At 43.7% G+C, this 21,280-nt stretch overlaps 1 protein-coding gene across 4 annotated transcripts in view; it reads left to right on the top strand.

Moving 5' to 3' along the window:
* MAK (male germ cell associated kinase) overlaps nucleotides 1-21,280 on the top strand; it is a 70,458-nt gene that overhangs the window by 29,842 nt on the left and 19,336 nt on the right. For 2 of the 4 annotated variants that reach the window (XM_075270832.1, XM_075270830.1), the window contains exons 4-8: nucleotides 1,597-1,718; nucleotides 5,357-5,439; nucleotides 6,415-6,547; nucleotides 7,129-7,300; nucleotides 7,846-8,013. In XM_075270832.1, coding sequence (XP_075126933.1) covers nucleotides 1,597-1,718; nucleotides 5,357-5,439; nucleotides 6,415-6,547; nucleotides 7,129-7,300; nucleotides 7,846-8,013 — 678 coding nt within the window. Of the gene's footprint in view, nucleotides 1-1,596; nucleotides 1,719-3,079; nucleotides 3,160-5,356; nucleotides 5,440-6,414; nucleotides 6,548-7,128; nucleotides 7,301-7,845; nucleotides 8,014-21,280 lie in introns of those variants that run through there. The other 2 variants (XM_075270831.1, XM_075270834.1) reach the window with 2 other exon arrangements.

Genomic DNA, 21,280 nt, shown 5'->3' with positions numbered 1-21,280 from the left:
AGATGAATAGCCTTTCTTAAGGCTATTCTGATGTGGTACCTAGAAAAAATAGTGTGTGAATGATAGGATCCCTTTAAATTACAGTCTTGTCTCATAGAAGGGAATGAGACAATGAATCAGAAGTAACTACCCTTTACAACAATAATACTGGAAGTGAGAAGAAGAGAAAGCAGGCAAAGCTACTGAACCAGAGAGATGGGAAAACCTCTTTAATTATGAGTTTTATGTTTATGGGGAAGCTGGGTGTCAAGCAATAACTGCCATTACAAGTACCATAGTATTGTGGCCATTTATGTAGGAAAACTTTCTTTTCTTTGTATTTCTAAATAGAAATATTCCTATGTCCATTCTAATAGGCCGTGCATTTCTTGCAGTTACTTGTAGATGTCGCAGGGAAATGATGAAACTAGGGATTTGATCAAATCCCGGAAGATGTTAAAATAACAACTCTGTGGGGTCATTTCCCTAAAGAAAGTCAGTGATTTGATCAAATCCCTGAACTGTTTTAGTGAAATGATGAAATAATATTGTTTAAGACATGAAAAGTATTTATTTAGTAAAGCAGCATTATTAAATGTAGAGCAGGTAATACAACAATAGTCATTGAAATGCAAATTATTTATTCAAAACTAATTAACCAAAGAAATAAGTACTTATGGTGGTATTTTTTAGTACCTACTTCCATAACATCGTAATTTTTTTTACCATAATAGTCCTGTGTATGTGTCCGTTGTAGTTTAAGTAGTTGCGGCTATTTTTAAATTGTTCAATGATGATGAAGCTTCTTCTATCCTTTCGCGAGTCCACAAAGGTGTTTTCTTTATCTTGCCGCTTGTTCAAAACACGTCCTGATAGTTTTATTAAATTGTTCTTCAGATGCAAATCCGGTTAGAGTTTTTTTTTTCTTTTCTATATCTGAACCCATTTTTTGTGTACGTCACATCAGAAGCGCAGCACACTGGCCGGCACGGAACCCCGGTGGGGAGCGGTGAAATAAAGGGGGAGTGGTAATAAGTGAAACATAGAGCTGTGCAACTCCTGACATGTTATTTCAGCGGAGTTTTTTTTCTACATCTGAACCCATTTTTTCATGTGTGTCACGTCAGAAGCGTGGTGCGCTGGCCAGCACGTATGCCGGAGGGGAACGGTGAGGTAAAGGGGGAGTGGTAACAAGAGAAACATAGAGCTGTTCGAGTTCTGACTTGTGTTATTTCAGAGGAGCTTTTTTCTACATCTGAACCTATTTTTTCATGTGCGTCACGTCAGAAGCGTGGTGCGCTGGCTAGCATGTACGCCGGAGGGGAACGGTGAGGTAAAGTGGGAGTGGTAACAAGCAAAACACAGAGCTGTGCGAGTCCTGACTTGTGTTATTTCATCATTTCACTAAAACAGTTCAGGGATTTGATCAAATCACTGAGTTTCTTTAGGGAAATGACCCGACAGAGTTGTTATTTTAACATCTTCCAGGATTTGATCAAATCCCTAGTTTCATGATTTCCTTGTGACAATGACATATTATGTTCTGTTACTTACATTATGTCTTGTATTCATATTGTTGTTCTGCATCCTAATATTTTCCTGTTTTGTATCTTTTAGTCTTTGAAGAAACTTAATCATGCAAATGTGGTCAAACTAAAGGAAGTGATCAGAGAAAATGACCAGCTATATTTTGTATTTGAATATATGAAAGAAAATCTTTATCAGCTAATGAAAGACAGGTATGATCTTATGGCATAAAAAATATCATAGTGATCAGCAGATTCAGATGTCCGCAGCTAGAGACTCATTCCTGATTAGGCCCATTCATCTGGGCCTAATCATGAGCGGGATGCCGCGACGGGATGCCAATGCGCTGCATCGGCATCTCATTGTGGCAAGCTGCGCGGAAAAGTCACATGACAAAAGCTTTTCCACAGTGTGAACTTACCCTTACATTTTCGTTTTTAGGCCTGTTGTTGGTGACCATGCTGCAACTAGCCTGCCATGAATTAAAGGCAGGGGCTGCACACAGGGGGCATGGAGATGTTCCTATGTGCCTCCCGTGCATGCGCATGCTTTGAGCTTCCACGGCTCCTTTCATTAAATGGATAGGGGCCACAGAAGCACAGGCTGCGAAATGAGACAGGAATAGGACCTGTCCTATCTGATGCGGCCTGGACTGTTGGCCCGCACACGGGACTGTGAAATTCATGGTCGTGTACATGAGCCCAGAAAAGAATGGGTCAGTGTGTTCTCCGTGAAATACATGGATAGCACACTGACCCACACCATGGTCGTCTGCAAGGGGCCTTATATTTTAATTCTAATAGATTAAAATGAAATATATTGTAAATTGAAAGATATTTTAGGCTAGGACTTTAAAGTGATACAGCCTTTGATGTTTACCTATGAGAAAGGAATTTATAAGGATCCATGTGACCACTGGAATGGTCCATGTTATCTTAACAATGCTTTCAACTTTCTTTCTCTTGGGAAGCATTAAAGTCAGGGCTGATGCATAAAAACTGTCCTAACAAAAAGTGTAGTTGCCAGTTGGAGACTGTTCATACCATTGTACTAGCTTCCATTTGTTATCTATGCCAGGAGATTCATCTGATGCATACCTCCAACAGAAGCCAGCATAATAGGCATACAGTAAAACAGTACAATTCATGCTTAACACGTATTCTTGCCATGCATACTAAGTGTACATTCAATGAACACAGCCAGAATCTAGCTGTCATTTCTCCAGGGCAGGTTTGAAATGGAAAAGTGATCTCTGAGGATTGTATGGATCCTGTTGTTATTTGCATTGAAAATTCCTCTTCACGTAGTTAGTAAGATTGCATAGTATATGGTAGAACTGAAAAATCTGTAGCAGAAAAGGGGTGGTCTTTTACAGAGGTTTCACTGTATATCAATTGACATATATACTTACTTAGTGATGTCTCAGAATAATTGAACTATTAGATATGTAAGGAATTCCCAAAACATACATAATAATAGATACAATCTATATTTTATACACACATATTAGTAAGAATCCAATTTACAATGTCTATAAAGCATTACTTGAACTGTTGAATTTGTCTTTTCACAGAAATAAGTTGTTTCCTGAATCAGTCATCAGAAACATAATGTATCAGATATTACAGGGGCTAGCCTTTATCCATAAGCACGGTAGGTTCTTACAGACACTCACACATAACCTTAGCAATGTCCTCTCTAGGTGGTGAAGGTCTATTAACAACAGCAGTGGCTGAAATCAGGGCACCATGGGTAGGTGGCAGGTTCCATTGACCAGTGCAAATGGTTACATATAGCTTATTATAACTAGGACCAACATCTGCTTAAAGGGGTTTTCTGAGACTGAAAAATTATCTGAAATAACTGAGAACCGATCAAGCTTTTATTTCTTATCGTAGCGACTTCACTGTTTATAAGAGCAGTTCTCTTCAGGTAGAGGATGAATTTTGTCTACTGACATCTAGTGGCAAGTTGTCCACTCAACCTGGTGATTGAATTATAATACAATAACACATATATATCTTGAGTGGTGCTTATCTGTTTCATTTAAGTTTACGTCCTCCAAGAAAACCCCTTTAAATTCCAGAATACACAATGTACTGTATGACTTCCAACTATTACTTGTCTTTCTGTTTGCATTTTAACAGTATTTTTTGCACGCTTCTGCTTTCAGAGGATCACTGATACCATTTGGATGAAGGCAGAATATACACACAGTGGCTACTTTATTAAGTACACCTATATACCTACAAAACAGTGCAGACATTTCGTTATCGTTCCAGACTAGAACAAGCGACTTTAGATATTTTAAACAGAGTTTTCCTCACAGTTTTTCTGTTACAATTCTAACTGTGGGGAAACCGCTGGCGTTTCCGTATATATAATTGACTTGCTGTGATTTCCCAAACCGGTCCAGTTTAGGAGATCGTGGAGTGTCCACGCTGTGGTTTTTACCACAAATTGGGCATGGGATTTGCAAGAATCCCATACACTTTGCAGTTACTGTAAAACGCTGTGATTTTTGGCAAATCGCAGCGTTTCTGACCCATGGGGCCCCCACCTCAGGGAGGGTGGTGAGTAGTGCTATAGTGCAAATGGGTGAGGAGTGAGTATAGTAACAGTCCCGCCTAGGAGAGTGTGTGTAACAGATGCTCCCAATCCAATTTCCTAATAAGAGTTGAAGACAGTATGTCAGACCCAGGATGTTGGACCTGCTGACCAGTGGTATCCAAACCCTATCAAAGAGAGAGAGAGTATCAAAGATAGTGGCATTACTTTTTCATGTAGCATTATGGTGTTAACCCACTGTACAGTGTCCATCACCGAAAGAAAATAGTTTCTCCAATTGAACGCAATGTGAATCCGATCAACCATCAAAATGTTTTGGAATAATTGGACATACCGTATATACTCGAGTATAAGCCGACCCCCTAATTTTACCACAAAAAACTGGGAAAACTTATTGACTTGAGTATAAGCCTAGGGGGGGGGGGGGGGGAAATGCAGCAGCTACTGGAAAATTTCCCCAAAAATTTTTTTAGTAGCTTTTATTTTTTAGAGATGTGTTGTTTTATTAGTACAGTCGTAGTCAATATTATCAGTGCAAATTTGTCCAAAAAATAAAAAGATTTTTTCAATTTCTCCTTTTTTATTCTTTAAACTGACACTAAAATAAAGTATTCAATTATGTTCCCTATTTTTTTCTACCATTTTGCTAGAGAAAAATGTTTCATTTATATTTTTTTCTTATGGTGCTACAGTCACATGGAACATTCACATTTTATCATTTATTTTTATTTAGCATTTTTTTGCTGTAAGTAAAGCATCTAAAAGAGACCCAGTTACTGTAATTTTTACCAGTTTTAGGCAAATTGAGTGTGTGACACTAACAGGGCACCTACCTCTGAATCAAGTTACACTGTACTAGTGAGGAGCGCACTGTCTCAGTTCACTACATACTTCTAAGTGAGTGATATGTAGGTGGGAAAGAACGAAAAGACAGAAATTGTAATCCCATGGCTTTCACAGTATTCACATGGCAGCGACCCATGGGATGATTTGTAGCATCCATGTACAGTAACTGTGTAATGCTTTCATGTCGACTTGGACCACTGTAATCCACAGCTCACGGCTAGTATTAGATGGGTGTATGCAATAAAGGGTCCACTGAGTGTATATTAGGCAATGTACTCATTGATCACCATGTATTAAACCCATAAACCAAATACATTTATATAATCTGGTGATACAATGTGAAAATGGTATCTAGTGTCCTTGAAGTAGATTCTCTCGTCTTTACTTTTTTTTTCGTTTCTGTCTTCTCTGCTTTCCTGCTTCTGCTTCCTGCCAGAGAGAATAAGATGTTCACTGAGAATGAAATAAGGAACATTATGTTTCAGGTGCTTTCTGGTTTAGCCTTTATACACAAGCACGGTAAGCTTTTATTTGCAACCTGCTTTTAATTTATTTGCCATATTCTCATAATAGCTTATAGTATGGACCATTATGAGCTGTACTACTGAACAGTCTTAGTACACTGCCTGCCTCAACCTGTTAGTCTCTGATTTTACTATATAGTTGTCAACTAACCCATCTATTTGCAATATCTGTTAAAATATACTTGCTTCTTACAGTTTTGGCACTTGGTTGAGGTTAAGTCTTAATCAGTTCTGTAATGCAGAAATGAAAGAAATGCTAATGCAAAATGGCTTTGCTTTATTTCATTCAGAATCATGTTATGTACATTCTTTCTATGGATACAAGCAAACATGTATATGAGTTATAAGGTAGTTTCAGAAATCTCTGCTACTTTTCTAAGGTCTCAAATGGCCAATCAGGTCTAAGGGTCCGTTCACATGGCAGAAAAATGAATATTAATTAGGATGGACCTCCACCTCAGATTCCTCTCCATTATATGGCCCTCCAGCTCCCTAGATGAATGTGGCTAATTGCTGCTAGTCTCGGAAGTCGCGGCAGGCGCATTTTGGTCCTATTCTGACCTGGTTTCTCGCATCAGAATCAGGACCAAAATGCGCGGTGCCTATCCCCATGTGAACTAGCCCTAAAGCCTATTTTTGAATGAATTGCCACGGTCATTGCTGTTAGCTTGAGTTTAATGGCTGTTTTGGTAACATGGGGTGACCTACTCAATATAAAGTAGATGTAATTGTTATGGTTGATCAGTGCATTTATGAAAGCATTATAGTGCTCAGTGAAATATTCTATATTTTCAGCCTCACCTTTTGGTTTTCCTATGGATTCTTCCATATGAACCGAAACCCTTATTCCCTTACAAGTGGCTGTACCATATTACACTACATTTTGTCACCGTGCCGTATATCTATTTTATTGTCCATTGGTTTAAGAAGTACAATGAGTTATTGACATCTTTCTTTAAACTAAAACTAGGGTTTTTCCATCGAGATATGAAGCCAGAAAATCTTCTATGTATGGGTCCTGAGCTTGTAAAAATAGCTGATTTTGGATTAGTTCGGGAGCTGAGATCTCAACCACCTTATACAGATTATGTATCTACCCGATGGTATGTTCTACATATTTACTTATATTGAAATTATGTAATCTTAGTGTACCGTCACTTGGTCAAGAAGTTCGGTGCCAGGAAAAGGCTTCTCATAGCCATAATAAACAGAAATAAATTTCCTGCACTCGAATTAATTCTTCCAAATATTGTGAACTTTTATTTACATCCGACAAAAACGTTTCGGTCATATACAGACCTTCTTCAGTTTGTCGGTGGAGTATGGTGGAGGGTGGAAGCTTGGAAGGTGTCCAGTCCTTCTGACTTGGACACCTTCCAAGCTTCCACCCTCCACCATACTCCACCGACAAACTGAAGAAGGTCTGTATATGACCGAAACGTTTTTGTCGGATGTAAATAAAAGCTCACAATATTTGGAAGCATTAATTCGAGTGCAGGAAATTTATTTCTGTTTATATTGAAATTATTCATAGACTCTACTGAAAATATATAAGAAGAATAAGGAATGCATATTTCTGGGAGCGTATGCATGTGGCTATATCATTATGCGGAGCCATAAGTACATGGTGTGTAGTTGCATAGAACTTGTGTACGGATAACTTAATAGATTTTGTTTCTTACAGGTACCGAGCTCCAGAAGTGTTACTAAGGTCATTGGTGTACAGCTCTCCAATAGACATATGGGCAGTTGGCAGCATTATGGCTGAGCTGTATACACTTAGGCCACTTTTTCCAGGAACAAGTGAGGTTGATGAAATCTTCAAAATTTGCCAGGTTCTAGGTACACCAAAGAAAGTAAGTGGCCTTTATAGTTTAATGGTTTACTAAACATTATTAATGAAAAAAACTGCTTTTGAATACAATTTTCACAGTTAAAATCTGCTAAAGTAACTGTTTTACTTACCTTTTACAAATTTCAAGGGACATGATGTTGTCTTTTGTTGAAACTAAGGCTGGAATCACGCGTTTCCATTACTGGGATCCTCAGTGATTACCTGCATTCTGTGGGGGACCTGGGCAGCATGGGTTAAATTCTCCAGCAATATCATCACAGGGAAATAAGGCATTTCAAGGCATTAAAGGGGTTGCTTAAGAATTCTCTGTTAGTGATCTGTCCTTTCGATAGGTTATCAATATCAAGTCCTTTACAATAGTTAGAAATGCTTCCAACAGTAGGATTTACAGCTGCATGCATCAAGCCCAGACCTTTGGCTTATAGTCTGACTAAACACTACAGACGTAGTACATAGAGCCTAAACTAGACAATCTTATATGACTTAATAAAATATAAATGCTTTCATTTGATGTTTGTGATGTAGCCTTTATTTTTAACTCCTTAGAGTGACTGGCCTGAAGGACTTCAGCTTGCTGCTACCATGAATTTTCGCTTCCCTCAGTGTGTACCTATAAATTTGAAAACTCTCATCCCAAATGCTAGCGAAGAAGCATTAACTTTAATGAGAGACATGCTGCAATGGGATCCCAAAAAACGTCCCACAGCCAGTCAGGTATGAGGCCTCCACTTTGTATTTCACTTATAAATTCTATTCTAAACAAATTGTATATCTTTATTTTTAATAGCAATGTTATTATGAATAATAATAATAATATTGCCTTAGTGATTATATAGCAGTCATACTTGTATGACAGCTCACTTTTCATTGGTGTGACAGTGAAAATGTCCACAACTGTTTTATAGTTTGTTATATTCTGTATTGACGAGTAAGGCTAAGGCCCCCACTGTAGTGAAACGCAACGAAAATTGCTGCGTGGGGAAAAAATGCGGCATAACTGTATCAAGTTTTTTCCTCTGCAGATTTTCTGCCCCTATTTTTCCTATACAAAAAACACAAGTCTGTGGACTTTCTGCATCAATTTATACCTGTAGGGAAAATGCTGGTGTTTCCATAGGTATAATTGACATTCTGTGAGTTCCAAAACTGCAACGTCTTGGAAATGGCCGCGTGTCTGCAGTGCGTATTTTAACGCAAAGTGGGGATGGGATTCGCTAGACTGTATAAAACACTGCGTTTTTTTCTGCTGAATTTCTGCCACATGGGGCCCTGCACTAAAGGGGTTTTTACACACAGAAAAGTAGATTCATGAAATAAGTCACATTTACTTTTTTAATCCCACACTGCATGTACAAAAATGCTGTGACAAAAAATACACAATGCCAGATTTGTTGTTTTTTAGTCACCTCTCCCCTTTTGAACATAGAAAATTTGAAAAGCAGAAAGTAATCCCAGCAATTCCTCCTAAATTTCCACTATGAAATTCTCTCCCATAATCCTAATCTGATTTATAATAATCAAACTGAAATATAAAGTCCCAGAAGAGTGGTTATTCCTGTCCAGCTCCGTTCCAGAGGCCTGGGTGCAAAACTAGGCTCCACTTTGTTTGTAATAGGAGACAAATAAATAATGTTGTGTTCCACCACATGTATAAGCCCCGCCCTCAACCACTGGCTATGGAAAATCAAAGAAATCAGACAGGAAGTCAACCTTACAGAAAATTTTGAAGGCTCTAAAACAGTGTGATAAAATTAACTTTTTCTATTTTTATCATTCATTTTAGATTTACTTTTTTATCTGAAAGGGCACCCCGAAAGGTCTATTATGACTAGAGATGAGCGAACAGTGTTCTATCGAACTCATGTTCGATCGGATATTAGGCTGTTCGGCATGTTCGAATCGAATCGAACACCGCGTGGTAAAGTGCGCCATTACTCGATTCCCCTCCCACCTTCCCTGGCGCCTTTTTTGCTCCAATAACAGCACAGGGTAGGTGGGACAGGAACTACGACACCGGTGACGTTGAAAAAAGTAGGCAAAACCCATTGGCTGCCGAAAACATGTGACCTCTAATTTAAAAGAACAGCGCCGCCCAGCTTCGCGTCATTCTGAGCTTGCAATTCACCGAGGACGGAGGTTTCCGTCCAGTTAGCTAGGGGTTAGATTCTGGGTAGGCAGGGACAGGCTAGGATAGGAAGGAGAAGACAACCAACAGCTCTTATAAGAGCTAAATTCCAGGGAGAAGCTTGTCAGTGTAACGTGGCACTGACGGGCTCAATCGCCGCAACCCAGCTTTCCCAGGATCCTGAATGGAATACACTGTCAGTGTATTCCCGTATACCCGATATATACCCCCGATACCCGTTCCAACGGTGTGCCCCCCAACCTTCACCCCAGAAATACCCTGCAAGTCCCCTAGCAATAGGATTGGGGCTATATACACCCACTATTTTTGCTACTGCCATATAGTGCCATTGTCTCACTGGGAATTCAAAGAATATATTGGGGTGACGTGCACCCACAATTTTTGCTACTGCTATACAGTGCCATTGTCTCACTGGGAATTCAAAGAATATATGGGGGTTATGTGCACCCACAATTTTTAATACTGGTATACAGTGCCATTGTCTGACTGGGAATTCAAAGAATATATGGGGGTTACGTGCACCCACAATTTTTAATACTGCTATACAGTGCCATTGTCTGACTGGGAATTCAAAGAATATATGGGGGTTACGTGCACCCACAATTTTTAATACTGCTATACAGTTCCTTTGTCTCACTGGGAATTCAAAGAATATATGGGGGTTATGTGCACCCACAATTTTTAATACTGGTATACAGTGCCATTGTCTGACTGGGAATTCAAAGAATATATGGGGGTTATGTGCACCCACAATTTTTACTACTGGTATACAGTGCCATTGTCTGACTGGGAATTCAAAGAATATATGGGGGTTATGTGCACCCACAATTTTTAATACTGGTATATAGTGCCATTGTCTGACTGGGAATTCAAAGAATATATGGGGGTTACGTGCACCCACAATTTTTACTACTGGTATACAGTGCCATTGTCTGACTGGGAATTCAAAGAATATATGGGGGTTATGTGCACCCACAATTTTTACTACTGGTATACAGTGCCATTGTCTGACTGGGAATTCAAAGAATATATGGGGGTTATGTGCACCCACAATTTTTAATACTGGTATATAGTGCCATTGTCTGACTGGGAATTCAAAGAATATATGGGGGTTACGTGCACCCACAATTTTTACTACTGGTATACAGTGCCATTGTCTGACTGGGAATTCAAAGAATATATGGGGGTTACGTGCACCCACAATTTTTAATACTGCTATACAGTTCCATTGTCTCACTGGGAATTCAAAGAATATATGGGGGTTATGTGCACCCACAATTTTTAATACTGGTATACAGTGCCATTGTCTGACTGGGAATTCAAAGAATATATGGGGGTTACATGCACCCACAATTTTTAATACTGCTATACAGTTCCATTGTCTCACTGGGAATTCAAAGAATATATGGGGGTTATGTGCACCCACAATTTTTAATACTGGTATACAGTGCCATTGTCTGACTGGGAATTCAAAGAATATATGGGGGTTACGTGCACCCACAATTTTTAATACTGCTATACAGTTCCTTTGTCTCACTGGGAATTCAAAGAATATATGGGGGTTATGTGCACCCACAATTTTTAATACTGGTATACAGTGCCATTGTCTGACTGGGAATTCAAAGAATATATGGGGGTTATGTGCACCCACAATTTTTAATACTGGTATACAGTGCCATTGTCTGACTGGGAATTCAAAGAATATATGGGGGTTATGTGCACCCACAATTTTTAATACTGGTATACAGTGCCATTGTCTGACTGGGAATTCAAAGAATATATGGGGGTTATGTGCACCCACAATTTTTACTACTGGTATACAGTGCCATTGTCTGACTGGGAATTCAAAGAATATATTGGGGTGACGTGCACCCACAATTTTTAATACTGGTATACAGTGCCATTGTCTGACTGGGAATTCAAAGAATATATGGGGGTTACGTGCACCCACAATTTTTAATACTGCTATACAGTTCCTTTGTCTCACTGGGAATTCAAAGAATATATGGGGGTTATGTGCACCCACAATTTTTAATACTGGTATACAGTGCCATTGTCTGACTGGGAATTCAAAGAATATATGGGGGTTACGTGCACCCACAATTTTTAATACTGCTATACAGTTCCTTTGTCTCACTGGGAATTCAAAGAATATATGGGGGTTATGTGCACCCACAATTTTTAATACTGGTATACAGTGCCATTGTCTGACTGGGAATTCAAAGAATATATGGGGGTTATGTGCACCCACAATTTTTAATACTGGTATACAGTGCCATTGTCTGACTGGGAATTCAAAGAATATATGGGGGTTACGTGCACCCACAATTTTTAATACTGCTATACAGTTCCTTTGTCTCACTGGGAATTCAAAGAATATATGGGGGTTATGTGCACCCACAATTTTTAATACTGGTATACAGTGCCATTGTCTGACTGGGAATTCAAAGAATATATGGGGGTTACGTGCACCCACAATTTTTAATACTGCTATACAGTTCCTTTGTCTCACTGGGAATTCAAAGAATATATGGGGGTTATGTGCACCCACAATTTTTAATACTGGTATACAGTGCCATTGTCTGACTGGGAATTCAAAGAATATATGGGGGTTATGTGCACCCACAATTTTTAATACTGGTATACAGTGCCATTGTCTGACTGGGAATTCAAAGAATATATGGGGGTTACGTGCACCCACAATTTTTAATACTGCTATACAGTTCCTTTGTCTCACTGGGAATTCAAAGAATATATGGGGGTTATGTGCACCCACAATTTTTAATACTGGTATACAGTGCCATTGTCTGACTGGGAATTCAAAGAATATATGGGGGTTATGTGCACCCACAATTTTTAATACTGGTATACAGTGCCATTGTCTGACTGGGAATTCAAAGAATATATTGGGGTTATGTGCACCCACAATTTTTACTACTGGTATATAGTGCCATTGTCTGACTGGGAATTCAAAGAATATATGGGGGTTATGTGCACCCACAATTTTTAATACTGGTATACAGTGCCATTGTCTGACTGGGAATTCAAAGAATATATTGGGGTTACGTGCACCCACAATTTTTGCTACTGGTAGATAGTGCCATTGTCTCACTGGGAATTCAAAGAATATATGGGGGTTATGTGCACCCACAATTTTTACTACTGGTATACAGTGCCATTGTCTGACTGGGAATTCAAAGAATATATTGGGGTTATGTGCACCCACAATTTTTACTACTGGTATACAGTGCCATTGTCTGACTGGGAATTCAAAGAATATATGGGGGTTACGTGCACCCACAATTTTTAATACTGCTATACAGTTCCTTTGTCTCACTGGGAATTCAAAGAATATATGGGGGTTATGTGCACCCACAATTTTTACTACTGGTATACAGTGCCATTGTCTGACTGGGAATTCAAAGAATATATTGGGGTTATGTGCACCCACAATTTTTACTACTGGTATACAGTGCCATTGTCTGACTGGGAATTCAAAGAATATATGGGGGTTACGTGCACCCACAATTTTTAATACTGCTATACAGTTCCTTTGTCTCACTGGGAATTCAAAGAATATATGGGGGTTATGTGCACCCACAATTTTTACTACTGGTATACAGTGCCATTGTCTGACTGGGAATTCAAAGAATATATTGGGGTTATGTGCACCCACAATTTTTACTACTGGTATACAGTGCCATTGTCTGACTGGGAATTCAAAGAATATATGGGGGTTACGTGCACCCACAATTTTTAATACTGCTATACAGTTCCTTTGTCTCACTGGGAATTCAAAGAATATATGGGGGTTATGTGCACCCACAATTTTTAATACTGGTATACAGTGCCATTGTCTGACTGGGAATTCAAAGAATATATTGGGGTTATGTGCACCCACAATTTTTAATACTGCTATACAGTTCCTTTGTCTCACTGGGAATTCAAAGAATATATGGGGGTTATGTGCACCCACAATTTTTAATACTGGTATACAGTGCCATTGTCTGACTGGGAATTCAAAGAATATATGGGGGTTATGTGCACCCACAATTTTTAATACTGGTATACAGTGCCATTGTCTCACTGGGAATTCCACAAATAATTTGGGGATTCATTCACCCTACATCTCAGGCTCTTGCCATATTCACCCAGGTTGTCAGTGCTGCACCAGCTCGTTCCCAGACAGCTCGGCCCGAAAAACACGTTACCTATATAGAGGATTTGGACAATGAAGACAACATGTTCTAAATCTAATGTCTGCACCTTCTCCAGAATTAAAATAAAGGCAGCGTTTAACTTTCAAATAGCACTGCACAAAGGAAGAGCTTATCAGCTTGTCTCATGACATGCTACTGAAAAGTTTCATTTGTGTATCTTAATGTAAATATAGTTGTATAAGCTTTTTGGGTTTTAGGCACTGCCAAGTTATTTATTACCACCCGCTCCCTTATAATGATGATGACGCCAAAGTCACTGTGGGTGTTCAGAGCTCACAGCTTTGGGTGACATTTGTCTTGCTCTCTGTCGGTACCAGCTGTCTTTTTGGATACCGTAAAGTTATGTTGACTTTATTAACAGCTATAGAAGCTTTAGCCAGGTTGTGACGGTGTGTAACCCTAACAACACTAAGTGGGATACACATTAATAGTCAGTCTATGTACGCTAAACGTATCACTGAAGTAATTTTTTTTCCCTCTCCCCTAATATAAGAAAGGAACAGACATTAGACCTAGACCGGGGTTCGAGGCTTGAAAAAATCCAGTATTATTTGTTCTTCATGATGTGAAATATGTGTTGAAAAGCAACCCAAGATGAAGTCAGCCATGTGTGCCAGTGTGTTACTTGGCATGCCTTTGCTGGCCCCAACTGTAAGGGTCACTCTCCATTTCCTCCATTTTCCACTCCCCTTCACACCATTTGTGGTGAAGCAATGGGATGCACTGAAGTGCACCCTCTAGCCTCGTGTGGGATAGGGACATCAGATGCCACTCCAACCCCCTCGTCTTCCTCCGCCAGCCAACGGTGCGAAGATGAGAGGAGTGTGCTCTGAATGTTTTCTGCCTAGCAGAGGCTAGTTCTCACTTACGAAAATGGCCCCACTTTGACCTGTATATCAGGCACAATGGTGTAGGTTTCAAAGAAACATGGCACCAACAAGTTGGAAAACGTGGGCCATGCGTGGACCGTGTTTGAGTCTGGCAAGCTCCAGATCTGCTACCAGGTTCCAGCCATTATCACAGGCGCAAAAATGCCAGGCCCCAGGTGTAGCAGGGAAAAAAAAATGCCATCTCAGCCAGGATGGCATCCCTGACCTCGGAGGCACTGTGCTGTCTGTCCCCCAAGCTGATCAGTTTCAGCACGGCCTACTGACATCTCCCCATGCCAGTGTTACAGTGTTTTCCGCTAGTAGCTGGGGTGGAGGTTGCAGCTTCGTAGGGTTTCAGTCTACTCCTGCCATGAATTTTGGCCTGGGAGAGGAGATAGGCCACCCCAGTTTGCACCCGGGGAACAGACTCCACCACATTCACCCTGCCTGTCATTAAAGATAAGCACTGCAGCATCCCTGACCACAGGCGCTTGTCCATGTGTCGGTGGTCAAGTGGACCTTGCAGCAAAGCGCAGAGCTCTGGGCCCGACTGATGTTATGGGACACATGCAGGCGCAAGGCAGAGACAGCACACCAAGAGAAGTAGTAACGGCTAGGCCCAGCATAGGGAGGTGCCCCAGCTGCCATCTGCTGACGGAAGGCCTGGGTCTCCAGAAGCATAAACAAACACCAACATCTCCAGGGCCAGCAGTTTATCGATGAGGCTGTTACAGGCTTGGGCATGGGGGTGGGTTGTATTGTACTTCTGCCTGCAATGAAAAGCTTGGGAAATGTGGAGTGGCTGGGAAGAGGCGCATGATGGTGCAGGCCAAAAGGGCGCATGAGGGTGAACTCCCCAATGTGTCAGAGATAGGTGTGTAGGTGTCCTTGCATCATATACTTGCACCATATTTGGCTTTGGAAGTTAATTTTGTGCCAAAAAGTGGTTAAGACAGCGATCCCTCAGCTACTCCCGTTACACTGTCTATTGAAGTTACCATCTGTGGAAGTGGACCACCATTTCTAAGATCCCAAAGGAAGCAGGCAAGAGATGTGCAGTTCAGAAAAAAAGATGAGAAAATAAGTTTAGGCTGTAGAGCACAGAGGGATCGGAGAGGACAGAGCTGGTGTCGGCCAGGTATTCCCACAACATGCGCCTATACTTGTCCCTCCTGGTGACACTAGGCCCCTGAGTGGCAGTAATTTGTCCAGGGGGGCCATTAACGTGTTCCAGACCTAGGAATAAGTCTTCCAACAGGGTAGAGTTTTGCATGCCTTTGCTTCTACCCACTGTTTTTGCTGCTTAGCTTCCCTCCACATCTACTCTGCTTTCACCCCTAAACATCACCCCAGTTTATGCCTTTGCTTCTACCCAGGTTTTTTGTTGATTTAGCTTCCCTCTACATCTACACTGCTTTAGCCCCTAGACATCACCCCTGTCCATGTGGGGTCGGTGGCCTCGTCATCCACCAACTCCTCTTCCAATTGCGCACTGCCCCCTTACTGCAAACCGCACATGACCACAGCTTGCCTTGATGGCAACTGTGTCTCATGATCCCCACTTAGGTCCAGACAAGTCGGTGGCGGGTCCAAAACCCCAAAATTGGAAGGAAATGGCAGATGCTGCAGTATTTCTAACACCTGTTCCTGGTGCTCGGGCCTGGTCTGTGTTGTACCCTGCACCCTGCTTAACGCATCTGCCATATCCGAAGTTGTGCTGAGCGCATGCTAATGTTTCGTGTCCAGTGCAATGGATGGGATGGGATTTCACATAAGTCTGCCACCCATGGCCACTCATGGTTGAGCAACTGAGGGAGTTGACTTTGACGAACCCGAGGGTTTTGGAGTTGGAACTACATCAAAGGTCTGTGCTGCTCACACACTCTGCTCAACACATGATATGTTTAGTGCCAGCAGTGTGGAGACGTCGCACAACAGCCGTTGTTCCAGCAGGTACAGGCGTTGTAGGAGTGCATAGAGGCTAGCAGCGGCAACTATACACTTTAAAAACTATCCGCACAAGCGCCACACTTTCACCAGTAGCTCAGGAACATTGGGGTACCTTTTTCAAAAGATTAGCAGCAATGAGTTAAAAACGTGGCCCAGGCATGGAATATGTTGCAGGCTGCCAAGCTACAGAGCCAATCCCAGGTTACGGCCATTATCACACATGACAACATGCCTGGGCCCAGGTGCAGTGGCAAAAACCACATTGCCGTCTCATCGAGGATGGCATGACTCACTTTGTAGGCAGTGTGCTGTCTGGCCCCCAAGCTGATGAGCTTCAGCACGGCCCGCTGACGTCTCCCCACACCAGTGTTGCAGCGTTTCCAGCTCGTAGCTGGGGTCAATTTAACAGCGGAGGAGGGTGGTGTTTCAGCCCTCCTCCCAGGAATGTTGTGTGGGGAGACAAGTCAGGCCACCACATTTTGCGACCCGGTCCACGCCTCAACTACATTCAACCACTGTGCCCAAATTGAAAGGTAGCGTCCCTGTCCGCATGCACTTGTCCATTCGTAACTGGTCACATGGAACTTTAGGGCTAAGCGCTGAATTTAGGGACCGCCTCATGTTTGGGGGAAAGTGCTGGTGTGGACGGCACAGTGCGGTGGCACAGTAGACACTCTGCCCAAAAAGGGCAGAGTGTCCCCCAGCCGGGATTCCAACATCTCCTGGGCCAGATTTCTTGAGATGAGGCCGTTGAAGCCTTGGGCATGTGGGTGGGTTGCGCTGTACTTTAGCATGAAATGAAAGGCTTGGGAGATGGGGAGTTGCTGGGAAGAGGCGCATGATGGCGCGGGCAAAAGGAGAAATGGCAGGAAAAGGTGAGGATAAGGGTGAACTCCCCAAAGTGTCAGAGGCAGATGTGGAGGTGTCCTGGCTCCTGGTCTGGACTGCAGCGCCAGCCCTGTCAACAGTGGAAGAGGCAGTGGCCGCCAGGCCAAACGACGATTATCCTGCGCTTGCTCTCACCCACTGAGCCCAGGGCTTGCCTTCCAAATGATGGCACCCGCAAGAGGTGGTGAGATTCCTCTCCGCAGATCTCCAAACCATCTTGGACTTGCAAATTGCACTAAATTTGTCATGTAACTGACATGTATATGATGAGTCTATCCATTGTCTGTTCATTTTGGTGAAAGTCAGCCTGTCAGCTGACAGACAGCTGTGCTTGTCAGTGATGATGTCACCGGCTGCTTGTACCCCCAGTTTTTGCTGCTTAGCTTGCCTCCACATCCACACTGCTTTTGCCCCTACACATCACCCCTATCCATGCCTGTGCCTCTAGCCATAAGTCTGCCACCCATGGAAACTCATGGTGCAGAAAGTGAGGGAGCTGACTCTGAGGAACCCTTGGGTTTTGTAGCTGGTACTCCATCAAAGGTCTCTGCTGCTCACACACCCTGCTGAACATACGGTATCTAGGGTTAGAGCGTGTGGTGACCTCGCACAACAGTAGGTGCTTCAGGCAGATGTAGGCCTTGCTGGAGTGTATTGCGGCTAGCTCCAGGTACTGTAGACTTGGGAAAGTGGGTGTCCAAGTGCCGCACTTTCACCCTTAGCTCAGCTAATTTGGGGTATGTTTTTAAAAATCATTGCACCACTACATTGAACATGTGGGCCAGGCATGGAACGTGTTGGAGGCTGGCAAGCTCCAGAGCCCTCCAACAAGCTAAAAAACCTGGCCCCAGGGGCAGCGGGGATAAACAAATTGCCATCTCATCCAGGATGGCATCCCTGACCTCAGAGGCAGTGTGCTGTCCGTCTCCCAAGCTGATGAGCTTCAGCCCAGCCTGCTGACGTCTCCCCACACCAGTGTTGCAGCGTTTTCAGCTCGTAGCTGGGGTAAATCTAACAGCGGAGGAGGAGGAGGGTGGTGTTTCAGCCCTCCTCCCAGGAATGTTTTGTGGGGAAACAAGTCAGGAAAATTCTTGAAACGGGAGAGTTTTGCATCTTTGCCCTTGCTGCCTATGGACATCCCTTTGCCTCTAGCCACCATTTTCCCTGCTTTGCTTGCCTCCACATCCACACTGCTTTTGCCCCTAGACATCACCCCAGTCCATGCCTTAGCTTGTACCCCCAGTTTTTCCTGCTTAGCTTGCCTCCACATCCACACTGCTTTTGCCCCTAGACATCACCCCAGTCCATGCCTTAGCTTGTACCCCCAGTTTTTCCTGCTTAGCTTGCCTCCACATCCACACTGCTTTTGCCCCTAGACATCACCCCAGTCCATGCCTTAGCTTGTACCCCCAGTTTTTCCTGCTTAGCTTGCCTCCACATCCACACTGCTTTTGCCCCTAGACATCACCCCAGTCCATGCCTTAGCTTGTATCCCCAGTTTTTCCTGCTTAGCTTGCCTCCACATCCACACTGCTTTTGCCCCTAGACATCACCCCAGTCCATGCCTTAGCTTGTACCCCCAGTTTTTCCTGCTTAGCTTGCCTCCACATCCACACTGCTTTTGCCCCTAGACATCATCCCTATCCATGCCTCTTCCCCTAGCCATAACTCTGCCACCCCTGGAAACTCATGGTGCAGAAACTTTGGTTGCTGACTTTGAGGAACCCTTGGGTTTTGTAGATGGAACTCCATCAAAGGTCTGTGCAGCTCACACACCCTGCTCAAGATATGGTATTGTAGGGTTTCAGCATGTGTGAATGACGGACAACAGCCTGTGTTTGGACAGATGTAGGCCTTGCTAGAGTGTTTTTAGGCTAGCAGCGACTCCTGTGCACTTGCAAAAGTGGGCGCACAAGCGCCGCATTTTCAACAGTAGCTTCGGTACATTTGGGTATGTTTTTAAAAAACTTTGCACCACTAGGTTAGACGTGGGCCAAACATGGAACGTGTTGGAGGCTGGCAAGCTCCAGAGCCGCTACCAGGTTCCAGCCATTATCACAGGCGTAAAAATGCCAGGCCCCAGGTGTAGCAGGGAAAAAAAAATGCCATCTCAGCCAGGATGGCATCCCTGACCTCGGAGGCACTGTGCTGTCTGTCCCCCAAGCTGATGAGCTTCAGCACCGCCTGCTGACGTCTCCCCACACCAGTGTTTTAGCGTTTGCCGCTAGTAGCTGTGGTGGAGGTTGCAGCGTCGTAGGGTTTCAGTCTACTCCTGCCATGAATTTTGGCCTGGGAGAGGAGATAGGCCACCCCAGTTTGCACCCGGGGAACAGACTCCACCACATTCACCCTGCCTGTCATTAAAGATAAGCACTGCAGCATCCCTGACCACAGGCGCTTGTCCAAGTGTCGGTGGTCAAGTGGACCTTGCAGCAAAGCGCGGAACTAAGGGCCCACCTGATGTTGAGTGACACGTGCTGGTGCAAGGCGGGGACGCCACACCGGGAGAAGTTGAGACGGCTAGGGACGGCATAGTGAGGTGCCACAGTTGCCATCAGGTCCGGGAAGGCGGGAGTTTCAACAAGCCGGAACGCCAACCTCTCCTGGGCCAGCAGTTTAGCGATGTTGGCGTTCTAGGCTTGCGTGGGTGGGTGGTTAGCGGTGTATTTCTGCCGGCGCTCCAATGTCTGAGAGATGGTGGGTTGTTGTAAAGAAGCGCCTGATGGTGCCTTTGATGGTGCAGGAGAAGGAGATAAGACAGAAACAGGGGAGGATGAGGGAGAAGTCAACAAAGTGGCGGAGGCAGATGAAGTGATGTCCTGGCTCGTCCTCTGGAGTGCATCGCCAGCACTGTGAGCAGAGGCAGTGGCATGAACGGCGGGCGACGTTTGTCCTGCCGTTGCTGCCTGCCACTGATTCCATTGCTTGGATTCCAAATGACGGTGCATTGAAGTGGTGGACAGGTTGCTCTTCTCAGGGCCCCTACTCGATTTCGAGAGGCAAATTGTATAGACGACACTATATCTGTCCTCGGCGCATTCCTTGAAAAAACTCTACACCTTCAAGAAACGTGCCCTCGATGGGGGAGTTTTTCTGGGCTGGGTACAAAAGGGAACATCTTCGGACATTCCGGGTCTGGCCTGGCTTCGGCAAAGCAGCTGACCTCTGCCTCTGGACATGTCTCTGCCTCTAGCTACCCTTTTTGGTGCTGCACCTGCCTCAACATCCACACTACTTTCCCAGCTTGACATCTGCCTTGTCCAGGTGGGGTCGGTGTCCTCGTCGTCCACCACCTCCTCTTCCAACTCCTGTCTCGCCTCCTCCTCCTGCACAATGCGCATGTCAACTGGCTGCCCTGACAGCAACTGCGTCTCATCGTCGTCGATGAGGGTGGGTTGCTGGTCATCCGCCACCAAATCGACCGGAGATGGAATGGAGGAGACTCTAGTGTTTGAGCATCTGGACACAGATACTCGTCTGTTAGGTCCGTGGAATCGCGAAATGGAGGGGCAGGTTGCGGTACAGTCAAAGGAAGGGAGAACAGCTCTGGGGAGCAGGGACAGTTGGGGTTATTGTTCTGAGAAGATTGGGAATTTTGGGTGGAAGGAGGACAAGACTGTTGGGTAAGAGGAGGTAGAGGCTGACTGGCTGGTGGACAATGTGCTTTAAGCGTTATCCGACAGCCATTGCAAGACCTGTTCCTGGTTCTCGGGCCTACTAATCTTTGTACCATTCAGCCTAGTTAATGTGGAACTTTTGTGCAAAGCGCAGAACTTAGGGCCCGCCTGATGTTAAGGGACACACGCTGGTACAAGGCTCAACTCACCCTAAGTGCCAAAAACACTGCTGGTGCAAGGCTCTACTCATGCCAAGGGCCTCAATCTCTGCTGGTAGCTCAGCTTAAGGTC

Source organism: Leptodactylus fuscus, chromosome 4 (genome assembly GCF_031893055.1).
Source record: "Leptodactylus fuscus isolate aLepFus1 chromosome 4, aLepFus1.hap2, whole genome shotgun sequence".
Classification (NCBI taxonomy): domain Eukaryota; kingdom Metazoa; phylum Chordata; class Amphibia; order Anura; family Leptodactylidae; genus Leptodactylus; species Leptodactylus fuscus.
Note: the sequence above shows the minus strand (reverse complement) of the source record. Positions and strands in the feature narration are given on the sequence as shown.